The sequence below is a fragment of the Trachurus trachurus genome (genome assembly GCF_905171665.1).
Source record: "Trachurus trachurus genome assembly, chromosome: 20".
Lineage (NCBI taxonomy): Eukaryota > Metazoa > Chordata > Actinopteri > Carangiformes > Carangidae > Trachurus > Trachurus trachurus.
In genome coordinates, this window is record NC_139911.1 from 12,541,319 (window position 1) to 12,558,238 (window position 16,920).

General features: G+C 42.2%; 1 protein-coding gene across 1 annotated transcript; it reads right to left on the minus strand.

Moving 5' to 3' along the window:
* Positions 1–1,838: 1,838 nt before the first annotated feature.
* wasf3b (WASP family member 3b) lies at positions 1,839–15,867 on the minus strand. The gene is made up of 9 exons (XM_083994979.1): positions 15,786–15,867; positions 9,799–9,959; positions 7,191–7,325; positions 6,791–6,944; positions 5,416–5,533; positions 4,450–4,631; positions 4,084–4,359; positions 3,220–3,530; positions 1,839–2,196 (listed from the first exon to the last, which is right to left on the minus strand). The coding sequence occupies exons 2-9, from the start codon at positions 9,929–9,931 to the stop codon at positions 2,039–2,041; spliced, it is 1,467 nt and encodes a 488-aa protein (XP_083851105.1). The 5' UTR covers positions 9,932–9,959; positions 15,786–15,867; the 3' UTR covers positions 1,839–2,038.
* Positions 15,868–16,920: the final 1,053 nt, after the last annotated feature.

The window sequence follows — 16,920 nt, forward strand, 5'->3', positions numbered from 1 at the left end:
TGTAGAATTTGTCCTGTCACGGTTTCACTTTCCTCGCTTCAATATGCACCAGTTTTGTAAAGGCTGGTCAACGGACGATGGAGCAGATTTGGCTACACAGGCGGAGGATGTTTGTTGAGAAGAAACACGACAGATAGAAGACTTTCTCTGATTTGGTGAATGTTTTCCCTCTCGTGCAGCCGACGATATTGTTGAGATTTTCATGGTTGAGCAGGTGTGACCAAGGGCTTTGTATCCAAGAATAGTTAAGACTGTGATGTTGGATGTAATACTTCTCTGTATACACACACCTGTTTATCTACTGAATGGTTTCCACAGTGCACAGAGATGTACAAAGCAAACTGGGGTGTTTTTTTTTCTTTTTTTTTGAGAAAATGTGTAGCCAATAACGGTTGTTGGAGCGTGGAGGCGTTTTCCGGATGGTTACTAATCTAGAGCTAAATATCAAAACACTCAAGGGCCTGTGAATGTGTGTGTGTTTTGGTGAGATGGGGGGTTGGAGACGGGGTTGGGGGTGGGTGGTGGTGGGGACACTGCAGTAACAGCATCTTGTGTAGACGTATGCGTAGTTTTCAATGTGAAATGCACTTTATTTTTTGGATGAAAATGGCACAACAAATTAAGTATCTGCAAAATGAAACGTATTAACGATAATCAACATGCACTAACTTAACTGAGATATTGTAAAAAAACAAAACAAACAAACAACAAAAAAACATTTGTGTGAACGTGGTGTCTATTTTTCCAAGGTGTTAGTTGTACTTTTTATTGCTTTGGTTAGTTCACTCAATTGAGAGATCTTGTTAATTTTGTATTAAAAACAAACATGTGCTGTGCATAAAACTCCTGCCTTGACTAATTTGTTCATCCTCGCCCTGGCTTGGTGACCCCCCCCCCCCCCCCCCCTCCTTTTTTTTTTTTCCCTTTTCCTCGCACTCTTCCGTTTCCCTGGCAACTCCCTTCTTAGCTGTACTGTCACCATGGAAACTGAAGTCTTAGAGCCAGGTATGTGTCGACTCGTCTCGCAGCGGCCGACGGGATAACAGTAAAGAGACATGGCAGCACCAGGCCGCCATCCTTCATTCATTCATTTTTATTTTTCTCTGGGTCAAAAGTTACAGAGCTCACACTAGCATATACATGACCGCCCCCCCTCTCCCCCTCCCCTCCCTCCCTCCTCCCACATCCTCACCCGTCCCCTCCCTCACAGCAGTGAGCGATTGCAGACGCAGATGGCTCAATCAATTATCATATTTATGATCAGTAAGACTTTTTTTTTTCTTCTTTTTTTTGGTTTTTTTTCCATCTCAAACGCTCCTCCCCAGCAGCGGTCTCGATCGAACGCATCATCGTCGTCGACCGCCGCTGAGCTCATGCGTCACTTCATCACTTCCAGTTATTTGTCGTCTACATGTTAAAAACTTGCCTCATGATCTATGGCATACGCAAGTGTTTGAGTAAAAACATTAAAAAAAGACAAGTACATTGGTTAGCTCAAGAGGAAAGTTTCTAATCCGTCTATATAACTTTGAAGCTCTGACTATACATGACATAAGCACCTTCACACGGCGTCTATAGTGTTATTACAGGTAGAGAAACATCCACTGGGGTGTATTCACAACGCTTTGACATATAAACAGTCAGACTGAATGTTAATGTTTCACAGAGTGGTCAGCGTTACAGTATATTACTTGTCTCTTTACAGTGTTTATGCATCTTGAATACACCCCCAGATTTCCAGTTTTGGACCATTCAGCTTATATATCAACCTACAGCATGTGATCGTGTGTAGGTGTGGTAGTGTGTGTGTGTGTGTGTGTGTGTGTGTGTGTGTGTGTGTGTGTGTGTGTGTGTGTGTGTGTGTGTGTGTGTGTATTCAGCAACAAAAAGTGTGTGATCACCCGTGACGGTGGTACAGTGGGCATTCCTTCAAGTGAGTGTGAGATTGGCTGATTGTGTGTCCTCTTATTGTGTGTGCATCCTCAGTGGTTATCCCATTTTTCTTTCTTTTTTTTCTCCCCCCCCTCCACGTGTTTAGTTAATCCGACCAGTCGTTCTCCTCCAGCTCCGAGTCGTCCTCGGAGTCGGAGTACTCCACGGCGATGCGTCGTGACAGGATGGTGGCCACGTCGTTTCCGACCGGCTCCCTCTTGGCCTGCTGCTCCTGCTGCTCCTGCACCTTCTTCAGCTGGATGCCTGCAGGGAAATATGACGGGAAAATCCGTGATTTGAACACTCACAAGAGAGGGTGTAGAAAAAATAATAAGAGCTATTCATCCATTATACTTGTAGGGTGAGGGAGGTGGAGCCAGCATCCTCACACACTCACATCCACACCTTTAGAGTCACTTGTAGAAGTAGCTGCAGTGTAGTGTTAAAATAAACGGGTGTGTCGAGTCTGTTTCATTTATTATGCAAAACCTTCACAGAGATATTCCCTCAGTTGACTTTAACCAGAGTTATGCACATAAAACATTTAGCAGTGCAATGGAAAATTGTAAATGACTATTCAGATGTTTTCACCTTAGTATTTACTTTCAGAAAAGTGGCTTAGAGAAATTTACTTTCAGAAAAGTGGCTTAGAGAAGCGTTTTTAACTGGACTAGTAGTAAATCTGTAAATCTGTCTGATCCACTTCTGTGTGTAAGAGATTATACAATGCCTAATCCCCAAAAATAACTAAAATGTAGTTTTTTTCACTTATAAAAACTAAACATTTGATCAAGCTGCCTGATCAGTGTCCTCAAGGTGTTTCCTATTAGATGTGGTGTATGTATGGTGTAAAAAAAATCAAAAACATTTATTATAGCATTTCTTAATCATGTTTTCAAATTTAAGAGCATATATAATGAATAATCTGAAAATCAAACTTTTCACTTTTTAATACAATATGTGCTCAGATGTTTGTCATTATGTAATTGAGATTATTTTGTTGAGATCTGATTTTCCTGAGGAATATTTTTCTATAATTTGGTGAATTGTCTTTGATACAATGCTGTAAAACAAAAACATGAAAAGTTTGTACTGTGCAACAGCATTATTGCATTTTATGGTGTTTAAAAACAAATGTGTTCTGTTCAAAAGAAGATACTACTCTATTATGAAAGATCTTTGTAAAGTGCTTTAAAATAACTCCTGTTGTGAATTGGTGCTATATAAATGAAACAGACTTAAAATGCCACCTAAGCACAAACATACACATATACATACATCTCTTACCCATACGTATAGCAGCCAGCAGATCACTGCGGGCGTCATTGACCACTGTGGTCTCAACGGGAGCGGAGGACATCTTGCGGGCTGTGAAGTGAGAGGCACCAGCTGGAAGGGGAGGGGGTGGAGGACCAGGAGGAGGTGGAGCTGCCTGCGCTCCGGACACAGGTGGCGGAGGCGGAGCGTAGCCGCCGGCGCCAACCATTGGACCGGGAGACATCGGACCTCCAGGAGGTGAGGCAAAAGCGGTCTGGGCAGAGGGGATGAGAGGGGCTGGAGGAGGGGGAGGGGGAGCGGTGTTGGCATAGCCGTCCATACTGCAAGAAAGACAGAGGACAGAGAATAAGTAGTGAGTAAGTAGTTTATATGTGATGTTACAGGTTCAGTCATCAGGGTTTGAGAGGACGGCCTCAGATACTGACCCACTAGGTGGCAGCATTATCTCAAAGTTCAACTATTACTGATCATTTAATACCAGTGTGTTAAAGGGATAGTTCGACATTTTGGCAAATTGGCCCATTGCCATAACACATACTATGCCTATATAGTCATAGCAGTAGGTTCGTTACCTTTAATTGTCGGTGCAAGCTATTTTTAGAACGGCGAAGCAGAGCCGTGAGCTGCTCAGAGGAGGCTAATGGGATTTCTTGGTTTCCCTCATCAAACTCATCAAATACACGAGTCATACTCGAGGCAAATTCATGCAAAACCGCTTCCGCTAAAAACAGCTTGCACCGACAATTAAAGGTGACGAACCTACTCCTAAAACTATAGGGATTATTTTTTATACAATTTGCCAAAATGTTGAACTATCCCTTTAACACCATTATATTAAATATTGTTATAGCATATGTGTTTGTGTGTTTTTACCCATAATCCACTGGTGGCAGCGACATAGAGCCACCGTTCATGGCCTCGGAGGGCGGAGGCGGCAGCGGGACCTGGTGGTGGTGAACGCGGCCCAGTGTCCCGCCCTGATAGGCCATCATCGTCCTGCCCCGGTTGTCATGGTCACCTCCTCCACGGGCCGGGTGACCTGCAGCCATCTGGGCAGCCAGGACGCTCGGCGGTGGGCCGGAGTAGGTGTGGGCGTGGCCGGCGTGGTTCATAGCGTTGGGGTAGTGGTGCTGATCAGGACCATGACCCCTGAGGAGAGACGGTGGGAGGTGAGGAAACATGTAGTAACACTCCAGATTTACAATGTGTGTGTGTGTTTTTGTGTGTGTGTTCACCTACCTGTTCTCCGGTGACATCGAGCCCTCAGACGAAGCCCCTCTGTCGCGGTGGATGGTGTGTCGATGGTCCGGTCTCAGCTCCTTGTCCAGAGCCATCATGTTCCACTCCTGTCGACGGTTCCTGGCCTTGCGGACCTTCTTCACCTCCCTCTGTAACGTCCCATCCACATCACGCCGCTGCTCCTGGAAGAAAGAGAAAAGATGCATATTTATAAACCAAGGTCAAACCCAGGGATGGGAATAACGACGTTGACTAGGAAGGAAAGAGAAACGCTGCACACTCAACTACTTGGAGTTGAGTGTGCAGCGTTTCGAGTATATTCCATCACCAGCACCTCTAAAAAACTATGGTGTGCATTGGCTTGGCAGCACTACTTTTTTCAGTAACGAGTAATCAAAAAAAGTTACTGTTTCCCCTGTTATAACGCTGTTACCGTTAACTGACAATAAAATGCACTATTACTTGACTTAAAAAGTCCTGTCACAAAATAATAACACCCATTAAAGTGGACGTTATATACACATTTTTTTCAGATCTACGACTTCCAAGTAATTTGACATAATTGATCATTTTATAAAAAAGTAACGCAGTAGTTACTTTTCCTGGTAATTAGTTACTTTTATAATGTAGTAATTCAGTTACTAACTCTAACTATAACTAATTACTTTTTTAAAGTAACGTGCCCAACACTGGTCAAACCGGAAACAACAATATGTAGGATTGATTGTGGTCACTTGTTATTATGGGATACTCTGCAAGAAATCTGACTGAGGACAAAACAAGTCCCTGAAAATTAATTACTTTATTACATTTTATAGCCTGGTGACGTCATTTTGTCAAATTTTATGTATGTAATCAATAACAGACTCTGGTAATCGACTGGCAGGAGAGTACAATCTAAAAATCAAACCACAGCAAACAGAAATCCTGATATATTAAACCGTACGACACCTGAGATCTCTGTACCTTCTGTTTCCTCTTCTCTTTCCTCTTGTCCTCTGTGTCTTGCAGCATCTTTTCCTTCCACAGGTCAAAGAAGTACGAGGGATCGGTGTAGAACTTAAGTGCTTCCTTGTGGTCATCCCTGCAGGGACAAGACACCAGAATTGAAACAGTGGAGGAGGCTGATGGAAGAGCACGGCTGAAATCATGAGTGGGTCAGTACTCTCATCACAGACAGCAGCACCGAAAATGACAAGATTAAAGTGGAGAGGGAGAAAGATAGAAAGTCTAAAGAAAGAGAAGAGAAAAGTGTGCTATGTTGTCGGGGTTAAGAGTTGGACTCCCACTGGAGTCAGTCATGCTAAATATGTAATGCACCTAAAGTACTGGAAAGCACACTGCATGACAGCAGCTACCAGAGAGAAACGGAGAATGTGCTGCTTCACCGTGAATGTAGGTCAGAAACCAGTCAAAGTCAAGAACTTTTAAACAGAGTTTCTGCACGGTTCACCGGGTTCAATTTAAGACATTTTAAGACCTTTCACTGCCACACAGACTTTAATTTAACTCCCGTGTTACCGTCACGCCAGCCGACATAGTAAAGCAAAGTATGACAGAAAACCAGGAGAGACAATCTAGCTCAGAAATGTTCATTATTGCATCATATTTTCTGGAGTAAACCACAATATAAAAAAATCTTTATGACGAAACTGATGTGACTTGGAGATAAATATTAGAAAATGGATGAATGGAATGAATATTTCTGAAAGGTGTAGAGAGGCTTAAAATACTAGGATGATCGATAAATCGTGATGCGTGAAGAGAAGTGTTCCATATATTCTGGATTAACCAAAATGGTTAATATGAAACTATTTAGTTATTAGTCTTCCTAGATAAATAACCAAGTCCAGTTGCTTTCGATTTAAAATTCCTTTGAGATACTATGACCTGGACAAATGAGAATATGCACAGGCTCAGGAAACTATTTAATTTATTCTAAACACGGCAGACTAGAAACAAATATCTTACATTTTTATAAACATTATTTAAGAGCCCTTAGGCATGTTTTTCTAGGAATTGATTCATTCCTTTATAAGAGTTTTAAAGACTAAAATTGTACACGTAACACATTGTTTTAATTTGTAATTTTATCTATTTAATAGATCTGTCCGTTTGGTGTCTATGGATGTTATGAAATGTTTGTTTTGGCCTCCATATTACTGATCAACATTTCAGCCTTTAAAAACTTAAAGTGGCAGGTGTGGGGGAGAAATGTCTACAAATGACTCATCAAACCATAAACTTCAAAACAGTGACTGTGATTATGCAGCAGGAGCACAACCTGGTGGTCCGAGTGTTTGCTGAGTGTGTGTGTGTAGGCACCAACAACACCACCAACCTGTATGATGAGAGGATGTTGAGTGGCGGAGGCTTGTCGCTCACGTTGTACATCTCCTTGACAGGGTTGGGCACGCTGCTCTTGGACACCACCTGCTGGTCCTGGATGGTGGAGCTCTTGAAGGCTTTTCTCATGTTGATGTCTTGCAGGGAAACTGTGAGAGCACAAAAACAGGAAGAGAAAACAAATGAATGAGTTGTCCGAAGGAAAAAGGAAGAAACAAAAGAGAGAGAAAAAAAAAAAAACAATGGCAAAAGTAACACTGGAATAAAAAATAACCGAGTGACACAGCAGAGCAGCGTCTGGCCTCATGCTACGGCTGACAGATGTGCAGCTGCAGAACTTTATACGAAAACACTGAGCTGCACATCTGCCCTGTGACCTTTAACCTCGGACCCACCTTCCTCCACGGTGGAGTCCAGCTGCGTGACCTTGACGGCCAGCCGGTCAATGCGGTCCTGGAGGGAGTTGGCACGCAGGTAGAAGGTGTTGGCCTCGTTGAACAACTCGCCAAATATGTCTTCGGCATGTTTACCTGAAGAAGACAAAAGAAGGACACAGGAAAAAAATTAAAAAAACTCAGAAAGAGACAGGAAACCTGAGAGAAAGAAGGAGACTTTGTAATCATTATCTGGGGCCAAGTAAATCCCCACAGAGACCGAAGACAATCAATCAATAATACGCCAGTAATGTGACACAATGTGAAACGAGAGTCTTTGCAGTCTGTGCAGGAAATGGCGTCTCTCTCTCTATATAGTAACACTGCTCATAAGCAATTTATTAACGGACTCCAGACCAGACTGTCCTCTACCTCAACAGCTGGTGTTGATGTGCCATTAAACTAAACTGGGCTCTGGAGTCCATTATTCATTTCAAGCTGTTTAGTGAGAAAAGTTGAACATTGGTAAATCCTGCACTGCTCAACTCCAGTTTAAAAGAAAAGAGGAGAAAATATAACTATATTCATATTCATTAACACATGCTGTCCTCCATATGTCGACATACATACTGGCTGAAAAGCCTGAGAGATTTAGTGAACTGACTCTCAACATAAACACTGTTGCTGCCGGCTGAGATTTAAACATCAGCATGTAGTAATGTGGGAGATTATTTTTTGGATTATTCTATTTAAGTGATATTATGTATGGGTTTTGGGTTGTTGAAGTTTTTAATGATATATTTGTGTTAATTTTTTTGTATGTTGTCATTATTTTGGGTCTGATGTAGAGGATTTACAGTATAACCGGTATCAGATGTATTTTCATTAAATGTAGGGAAATTGGGAAAGTGTAACCCTAACCCTATTAACTTTGAATTCATACCATATTTACTTGATGTAAATTGCCCGCAGATAGTAAATACAATTCTTTTTTTCTTTTTTTGGAGGGGGGTATTTATATTTAAGGCCAAATCGAAAAGCAATTTGAGTATTTTTTTTTTAAATAAAGTGCAAAGCCAGGTTCTTTTGGAAAAAATAATCACAACAAATTGATATAAGGTAGAAAAGCATAACAAAAAAGGGGGAAAATTAGACAAAATGCATACTGAGCAGTAACTGTCAATCTAATCTAAGTTGGGAAAGTTTTAAATGAACGCAAAACCAACATTGCTTGTTTAGATTTCATATCAACCATGATGAGGCTCTTGCTGGAAAGTCAAATGGAAAGCAATCACTATTGATTGTTGGCAGCCTCCTCTTCAGGATGGCCCTCGGCCCCTTTTGAAATTTGACTGGATGAAAAACATTTTGTTGTTTAGTTCTGATCTCCACACACACTTGTGTTGTTGCAGAGAAGATCCTGCTCTGGAACAAGGTTTAGTGAACAGAGAAGGAGGAAGTCACAGTAAAAGTTGTGAGTATGAAAGGGCTACAAATCTTTAACCCTTAGCAGAAGGAAGTGGGCCATACTGAAAACTCAGGTTGATCGCTATAGCAAGTGTCTTATAACATTGTTTAAGTAACAGTGTGTGTACAAAGGTGGTATTGTATGGTTAACACACACACACAAACACACACTGAGGACTATTTCTGTCCCTCCCGCTGACAGGATGGGCAGCAGGAAAAATATTTAGAGGAAGGAAGAATCACAGATCCGGCGCGCTGAGCCCCGTCACCTCTGACCCCCTCTTGAGGGATTCATATGGCTCGCCTGCAAACATACATACATGTGCACACAGACATGCACAGTGTATATGTCTGTGGATCCGCCCCGCCGGGCCTGTGGAGAGTATTTATATTTAACCCACACAGCTGCTGTTGAAAGGCCCACTCCCAACGCAGGAACTTGACACAATAAGAGACTTGACAGCGATTGAATGCAGCCGGGGCAACAAAGTAAAAGGGTTAATGACATAAACGCCTGGTGAATTTATCCTGTCAGGGTGCACAGACAATAGTTAGTGTGAGAGACGAGTGCAACTGAGGATAAACGGTTGAGGGGTAACTGTCACATGACGACACATAGCGCAGTGTTGATGGGTTATTATTATGAAACAAGGGGCATTGGCTGGGAGGATGGATGTCAAATATGTTAACGGGGAACATAGCATGCATTATAAAAACACACAAGTCATATGCAAAAAACACACAGACGCTGAACAAACGCGCATTAACACACAGGGAGTGTATCTGTATCTGCGCTGTCACGTGCGCACAGCTGTCCAGATAAGTTCATTTCTGCAGAGCCATCTAAAAGGATTACATTTCAACCCTCTGTGCTCCAGCGCGAGGCCGCTGTAACCCCCCCTAGGCCCCGGCCGTAACCATGACAACGGCCAAATCAATCACAGCTTCAGGATTAATGATGAAGGCATGTGATCTTGTCCCGCTACAAAGAGGCTACACACAATGTAGACAATCATCAGACTTAGCGGGGTTATGTGGCCCGAGGCGGTTGAAGTTTCCTGTTTTTAAATCCTCTATTTGCTGTTTTCGCATCATCCTCAAGCCTGCGTCAGTGTGTGTGTGTGTGTGTGTGTGTGTGTGTGTGTGTGTGTGTGACTCTTACTCAGGCTGCTGAGCTGACGGATGATGGCAGAGAGCGTGTTGTTCATAACACACTCCAGCTCGCTGCCGATGCCGTCGGGCAGCTCCCCTCGGCAGAGGTGGCGCGGCTCGATGTTCCTCTTCACCAGCGGCATGGCGACGCTTCACACCGACACACACACACTGCAGGGGGGAGAGAGACGGGAAACAAGCGCACACTGTTTTAGACATCCACCCTGACCCGTCTTATAGAGAGACTGTCTGTGAAGGAGAAAACAGGTGTTGACAAACATCTGTGTCCATGAGCAAGACACTGAACCAGCTGTGGAGTTAAGGAATAGTATATAGGCTACATAATATTATTTAATAATTATTTATTTGACAGTGACACTTTGCACTTTATATGTGTGCAAATACTTCATTATTTATTGACACTTTGCACTATGTTGTTGTTTTTAGTTCTTTGCTGCTATAGGAGACTGCCGCACAAAATTTCGTTGTATATGTTTTATGCAATGACAACAATAAACTTAACTTAACTATACATCTCTCTTTCTATATATATAGGATAGGTTGTGGCAATATATGACATATTAAAGCTCCAGTTGACATGATCAATTTTTTTTTTCTAAGTTATGTGATTCATTGTTTCATGTGCAAAACTTCAAGAGCTGAATTTGCCAGGTTTACATCAATTTGCCATCCCAACAGTCTAAAATGACCAAAATTCAAGAGAAGAAAACTATAGTAAATATATATTTGGAAAGCTGGAACTGTAGACTAGATATTTAATCGATTGGATCGATGATCTAAATTGTTTATAATATTCTTAGTGAATGATTACCTGACTAAAAAGTTTCAGCTCTAGTTTCAGTGCTTCTTCTCTGGGACTTCAGGGCAAATATTCAGTTATATAATCAAATTTTCTTCTGGCTGACTGGAATAAACAATGCAAGTTGTTTGTTTAGTCACCATAGTCACATTTACAGAGATTTGAACATGAGACTGAATCACCGACCGCTAGTTTATAATAAACATTGTACACGAGCAGAGAACTGTGTTTGAAAAGTAGCTACAAAACCAATCCCAAGGCACGGATTGAGAATTAATAATTGATATTATTTCAGGTCAAACTGAGTTCAGAGACGTTAAACAAGAAGTCACAGTTAGAATAAAATGCAATAACACCGTAATAAATCTACTGTCCCGTCTGTCAGGTCATGTCCTCTCTATAAACTTAATATTAGAGTATAATTTTAGAAGGTTGTTGTTGTTGTACTGGGTTTCATTGTCTGACCATCCTTTGTGTATTCACTGTGGCAGACATGTAGACAGAAAAACTGACAACGATGACCGAAAGTGTCCCAAAGCCAGAAGACTTGTGGCGACCAGCGGAGAGATTAAAGCATTAGAGATGGGAAGATACAGCGTGCCAGCTAATCCCAGGCCGGCTTGTCATTGGCCCAGCTGGACTCTCGACACAAACAGAGATTCGTGGATATGTCCAGCACCAAAAAACACGGGAATTTAGATAAAAAAGAAAAAACAAGAACAAAGGACCTGAGAGATCCTGAACCTGCTTCATCACTTCATCTCCAGAGAATTCAGAGTTTACAGACTTTTCCCTCATCCATAAACACATGAACTCTGAACTTCACGGTCTAAAATTAAACCCAGATTGACTTTCATCAGACGCTCTGAACCTCAAAGCCAGAGAGGATCTCAGGGTTCATCGGAGCGGCCATCTTATCGGCTCTTCTTCCTGCTTCCTGTTTTGGCCGACTCGGTCTGGCTCCTGTTTCCTGGTCCTTCCCCGTGTCACACGTCTCTTCTTTCCTGTCCAAACACTTGGCCAGAACAATACAGCGGCGGCGACTCAAGAAGCAAACCCGAGACCGAGAGAGGACAAAAAAAAAACTGAAAGCCAGATGGAAACGTGCACCCACCCATACACACTTTCCAATACAAAACTCTCACATGCGATTGTCAGACTCGCCAATCAAACGATTTTACTCTTAATTACAATTCCAGAGCTTTTTCCTGTGCAGCCACGCCAGAGAAGAAGAGGGAAAAAAAGTAGAAAAAAGCAGGATGCAAAGACACAGGGGCTCTGGCAGGCTTACAGGAGGCTAATAATAGCTGACAGGTACTAGAAATACAACTCGTATTGCTTTGGCTTTGCAGAAAGCTTTGGGAAACAGGCTTTGGGATCATCACACAACTATAAAATATGGGCCTTCCTTCAACTTAGTCTTATACACTGCCTGTCTAAAAAATAAGTCACCACTTAGATTTAACTAAACTAATAGTTAAGAGCCATTGGATAATTACTGCATGGATGATTATGTTTCAGCTGGCAACAACTTATTAAACCCTAACTGATGCAGTCTCATTTCTTAAACAACCATGTTGGAAGACACATCCTACGGTTCTGTTTCAGAAGAGTAAAATTATTGGCATAGAATAGAATACAATAGAATAGAATAGCATAGAATAGAACAGAATATACCTTATTAATTCTATTCTGTTCTATTCTATTCAAGCAAATAAAACATCCAAGGAGATTGCTGAGACTAAAATTGGGTTAAGAAATGTCCAACGCATTATTAGAAACTAGAAGGATAATGGGGAACCATTATCTTCAAGGAAGAAATGTGGTCCAATGTGAACACAGAGTCCAGACCTTCACCCCATTGAGAATCTTTGAAAAAATTAATGCAACTCTGGACGGAAATAAATGTTGTGACATTGCAGAAGTTTATGGAAGCCATGCCACAGCAAATGGTGCCGTAATCAAAGCTAAAGGCGGTCTAACGACATATTACAGTGTATATTCATCAGTCATTCTTTGTAAACACTGAAGACTTGTGATGTTTTATCTCCAATACAACAAAGAAAAGTAGCAGCGTCTCAGCAGGAAACTACTGTAACCACAGATCGTGTCATTACAGCTGTCCTTCTGTTCCCACCAGCAGAGTGAGAGAGAGTCCTCATCTAGTCCTGTTTTCTCAGCTATAGCCAAACCCCCCCAGCCCCCCATCCTGCAAACCCTAACAGCCTCACGCCAATGAGAGAAAACAAAAGGGTAAAATTACACCATCTTGTGCTGCCACAAAGGACACTGACTGAATGCAGCCACTTAAAGGTCCAGTTTGGTTTGGTTTGGTTCGGTGCAGAGCAGCTGGTCCGGTTTAGCAGCGTGGATAAACATTTTGGAAACATGGTGCTTCTTGTTGCGTCGGAAGGAGGAGATGCAAATGAGAAGATTGCATGTTTTTGCCTTTTTTTTACTGTCTGGCTCTGGCATGACAATCACATCAATGAGGCGAAATAATGAGCGGCTGGGGGCGAGCAGAGGGGAAGAGGGGGGAGGAGGGAGAGAGGAGGATGAGGGAGGACGGGGGGCCTTGTCTGCTTGTGAGAAATGAGGAGAAAGTAGAAGAGGAGGAGGAGGAAGAGGAGGAGGAGGAAGAGGAGGGTGCATGAGAGAGACACCAAGTAGGATAAGAGTGTGTGACAGAAAAGAGACAGTGTGGGAGAGAGCGAGAACGGGTTTGGAGTAACATTAAGAGGTGGACAAAGTGTGTGTGTGTGTGTGTGTGTGTGTGTGTGTGTGTGTGTGTGTGTTTGTGTGTGTAGTATGAGGGAGAGAGAGTGTGTTGGGTTGGGTGGGGGGAAGGGTACAAACAGGGACCTCGGGGGAAGCCACTGAAAGGTTCCCGGGACAATAGAGCTCCGTTCACACGGCAACAGCACTGGCTCTTCCATGCATCCTCCTCCTCCTCCTCCTCCTCCTTCTCCTCCTCCTCCTCTTCGACCTTCTTTAAGGCCCCCTGTACTCCTGCAATGAAAGCCGCTCCTCCCTCATCCACCACCGCTCACACAGGGAGAAAAGGGAGAGTAAAGACCGAACATCTCAACTCAACCAGAGACCAGAAAAACCTCATTATGCTTTCATACGTATAGTTTCTCGCTCTGTTTTATTTATTTATTTATTTTTTATATCCTCATGTGCCCTGGATAAATAATTACAACCCAACATGCAACACGGTCGGAGGCACTCGAGCATATAAACATGCACAAACACACACACAAACACACCAGGTAGCTGCTCAAATGTCCCATTAGCAGCGTTTTAACAGCAGTCCCATCGGCCGGAAACGGAAAAAATGTCTTTGATCCTCAGAGGGGCGACTGTCAGGCTGCTGCACTCAGAGTAAAACTCACTTCCCCTCCTGTGACTTGTGGCTCCTGCAGGACGCCCACATCTCCTCCTCCCAGACATATAGAGAGATAGATTTTTTTTTTTTACTACAGATGTGAGAACTCCATTAAGATCCGAGAGGGGAGTCGTCATTATCAATTTATGAGCCGACTAGTACAGCTTCTTGTGTTGCTGCTTGTCCTGATGTTATGAATAATGCAGCGTGGATTACGTCAGGTCACGCTGCCCTCAATATGATGTAAAAAAAATTTCTGTTGTGACATTGCGCCTGCCTGCCTGTCCAGGAACGTCCACTTGCTCCAGAATTACTCAGGGGCATCAATGGTGAGTGCTCGTCGTTGTGATGCATTCTGGGTAAAAGTGGATACTAAAGGGTAGGTCAGAGAGTTTGAGTTTGACCACAATGATAATATCTACTAAAGATGTTGGATAATGTAACAATTCAATGAGAAAATAACAGATTATATGATGCAATATTATCCTAATACACCTTTTTTGTTTAAATAAATGATGCAGAGCAAACTGAAACTTTGAATATCAGTGTAAATGCTTAATATGTGCTTTTTTATTGATATATCATTCTGTGATATACAATATATATCTATCTAAAAGCAGTTAGTGTCTTCGCCCTGCCCTAATATCTGTCTAGTAAATCTGCAGGATTAATTTGATTCAAATACCTGACTTTTTAATGCAGACGTGACCCAAACTTGTCATAATCCCCATAATGTCATAAAGGTGATACAACAGGATTAACTGCTGATTCATCAAGTAGTTTGTCAATTAATAGATTCAAAATGTAGTAAGTAATCAATCAAATATTCAAAACATCATTTGTAGATTGAAGCAGAAATATGAATTATTTTCTTCTTTTGGTATAAAAGGACTATTCAGGAGTTGTTGTGGTTGTTTTCCCTCACTAAATACGATTTTACCTAAAAGCATTTTAAACTTTATATGTTCTTTAATAGTTTAGATAAATCAGTGCTGATCAATTAGTCAAAAATGTTGTGGATGTATTAATTCATAGTGAATAGCTGCAGCCACATACTATTAGCTTTCAATATAGGCTAAGCTGTCATTATATAGGATCATCATCATCTATAACTAATTTGCCTGACTTCAATATTAAAGACTTAATTCAGATTTACTGTTTTCAAATGGATGCCAACATTTATTTATTTATTCATACCATGTAGGCTACTACGGTACTTTTGATGTTTGATGCCTTAAACCCCCCATTTATCCACACACCCATACTCCCATCCCCACAGATGATGATAGACGCACATTTACAGAAACACACACATACACACAAATACACACAGGCGTGAACTAATGGCAACCGCGATCAATCACTGTTCCGCACCGTCGCTTCCCGTTACTGATGGATTGACCCACATCTGTTCATCTACCTCGGTTTCCCGTGGATTTTATGCCAGTTTTTAATCTTAAATTTGACCAACCCAGTGTCCAACAGCTGATTAACGCGCCGGTACACAGGCACCAACATCACCAATATCATGCTTTAAAAAAATAAATAAATGAATAAATAAGCTTTAAAGTCACCCAGCAGAAGGGGGAAATATTGACTGTCCGTTTATTATCCTCAACCGGGGGGGTCCGCTCCGACTGACCACTTGGTTAGCTAGCTTAATGTCCAGTGGTCGACTTCTTAGTTTGGACCAATGGAGATTACAAGCAAGGTAAATAAGCACACACATTTCACAGTAACGATAAAAGGTGTTGTTAGTCGGTGTAAAAAAGTATGAGTAGGCCCTCACCAGCACTTGAAATATTAGAAGAAATCAGCCCGTCCGCATGTCCCGTTAGGTACTCCTATTAGCTCTGCCATCCTGTGTCCCCCAGCCCGTCTGGCCACTCCGGGGAAAAATCCTTTGAGGACGGGGGATACGCCCACCGGCCACGTCCGCCAATCACAGCTCGACGCTGGGGATTTAACACGTGATGGACGTTCGGATCAACCAATCGCGTTCCTCGGAGTAAATGAGTGACAGGGAGACTCCTGTGCTTCAGAGCGCTGTTGCATACGGAGGGGGCAGGGCTACGATTGGGCGTTGCTGAAGAGCTTAGAGGATTTTTTTTTTTTTTATGCAACTAGGTCCCATACCCTGTCAAAATTATAAGGGGTTTAATTTTGAGGCCTGTGGGGAATTTGTAGAGACGAAGACCTATTTAAATAAGTACTAATATGAGCGAGCTGAGAGCTAGAGAGGTTTTTTTTTTTTTAGTGGGGTTGTAACATGTTTAAGGCAGTGATGCTGAGCATGAGCTGGGATAGTATTGTATAACAGACTGAAATAGCTGGGCCAGCATCCTGCAGGAAGAGGTTCAATGGGAGGATCTGCTATACATAGATCGGTGCTTTAGTTTCCCAGGTGTGTTAGAAGACAGACCAAAGCAGTCTGAGGGCGAAAACTGTCATCAAAGCAAAGGGAAAGGGAGGAGAGAATAATCTCTGGACTCTAGACAAGGTTTAGTCCATTAGAAAGGGAAAGGGAGTTTCATTATTGAAAATGCTGTTCTATTCCTGGACAAGTGGGGAGGCAAAACCTGCAAATGTTATACAGCTGTCAGTTTTACATTTATAATTGATTGAGACATGAGTGCCAAGGCACACATGTATGTGTAAACCTTCAAAAGTGGGGAAGTTTGGTCAAAAAATGCTATGTAAGCACACTTACAGTAAATGTATGCCCTTTTTTCCCCCAGTCTGACATTGTGTGAATTTGATCGAGGGATTGTCAAACAATACATTTTCATCTTATGGTTGTGATATTAGGAGAAATGTAGATGTCACTGACAACTATTTGTTAGATGTGAATGAGTTACCAAAAAGAGAACTGGGTAAATGAAAAAAGTAAGATGCCCATTACATGAACACTTGACAAAATTAGC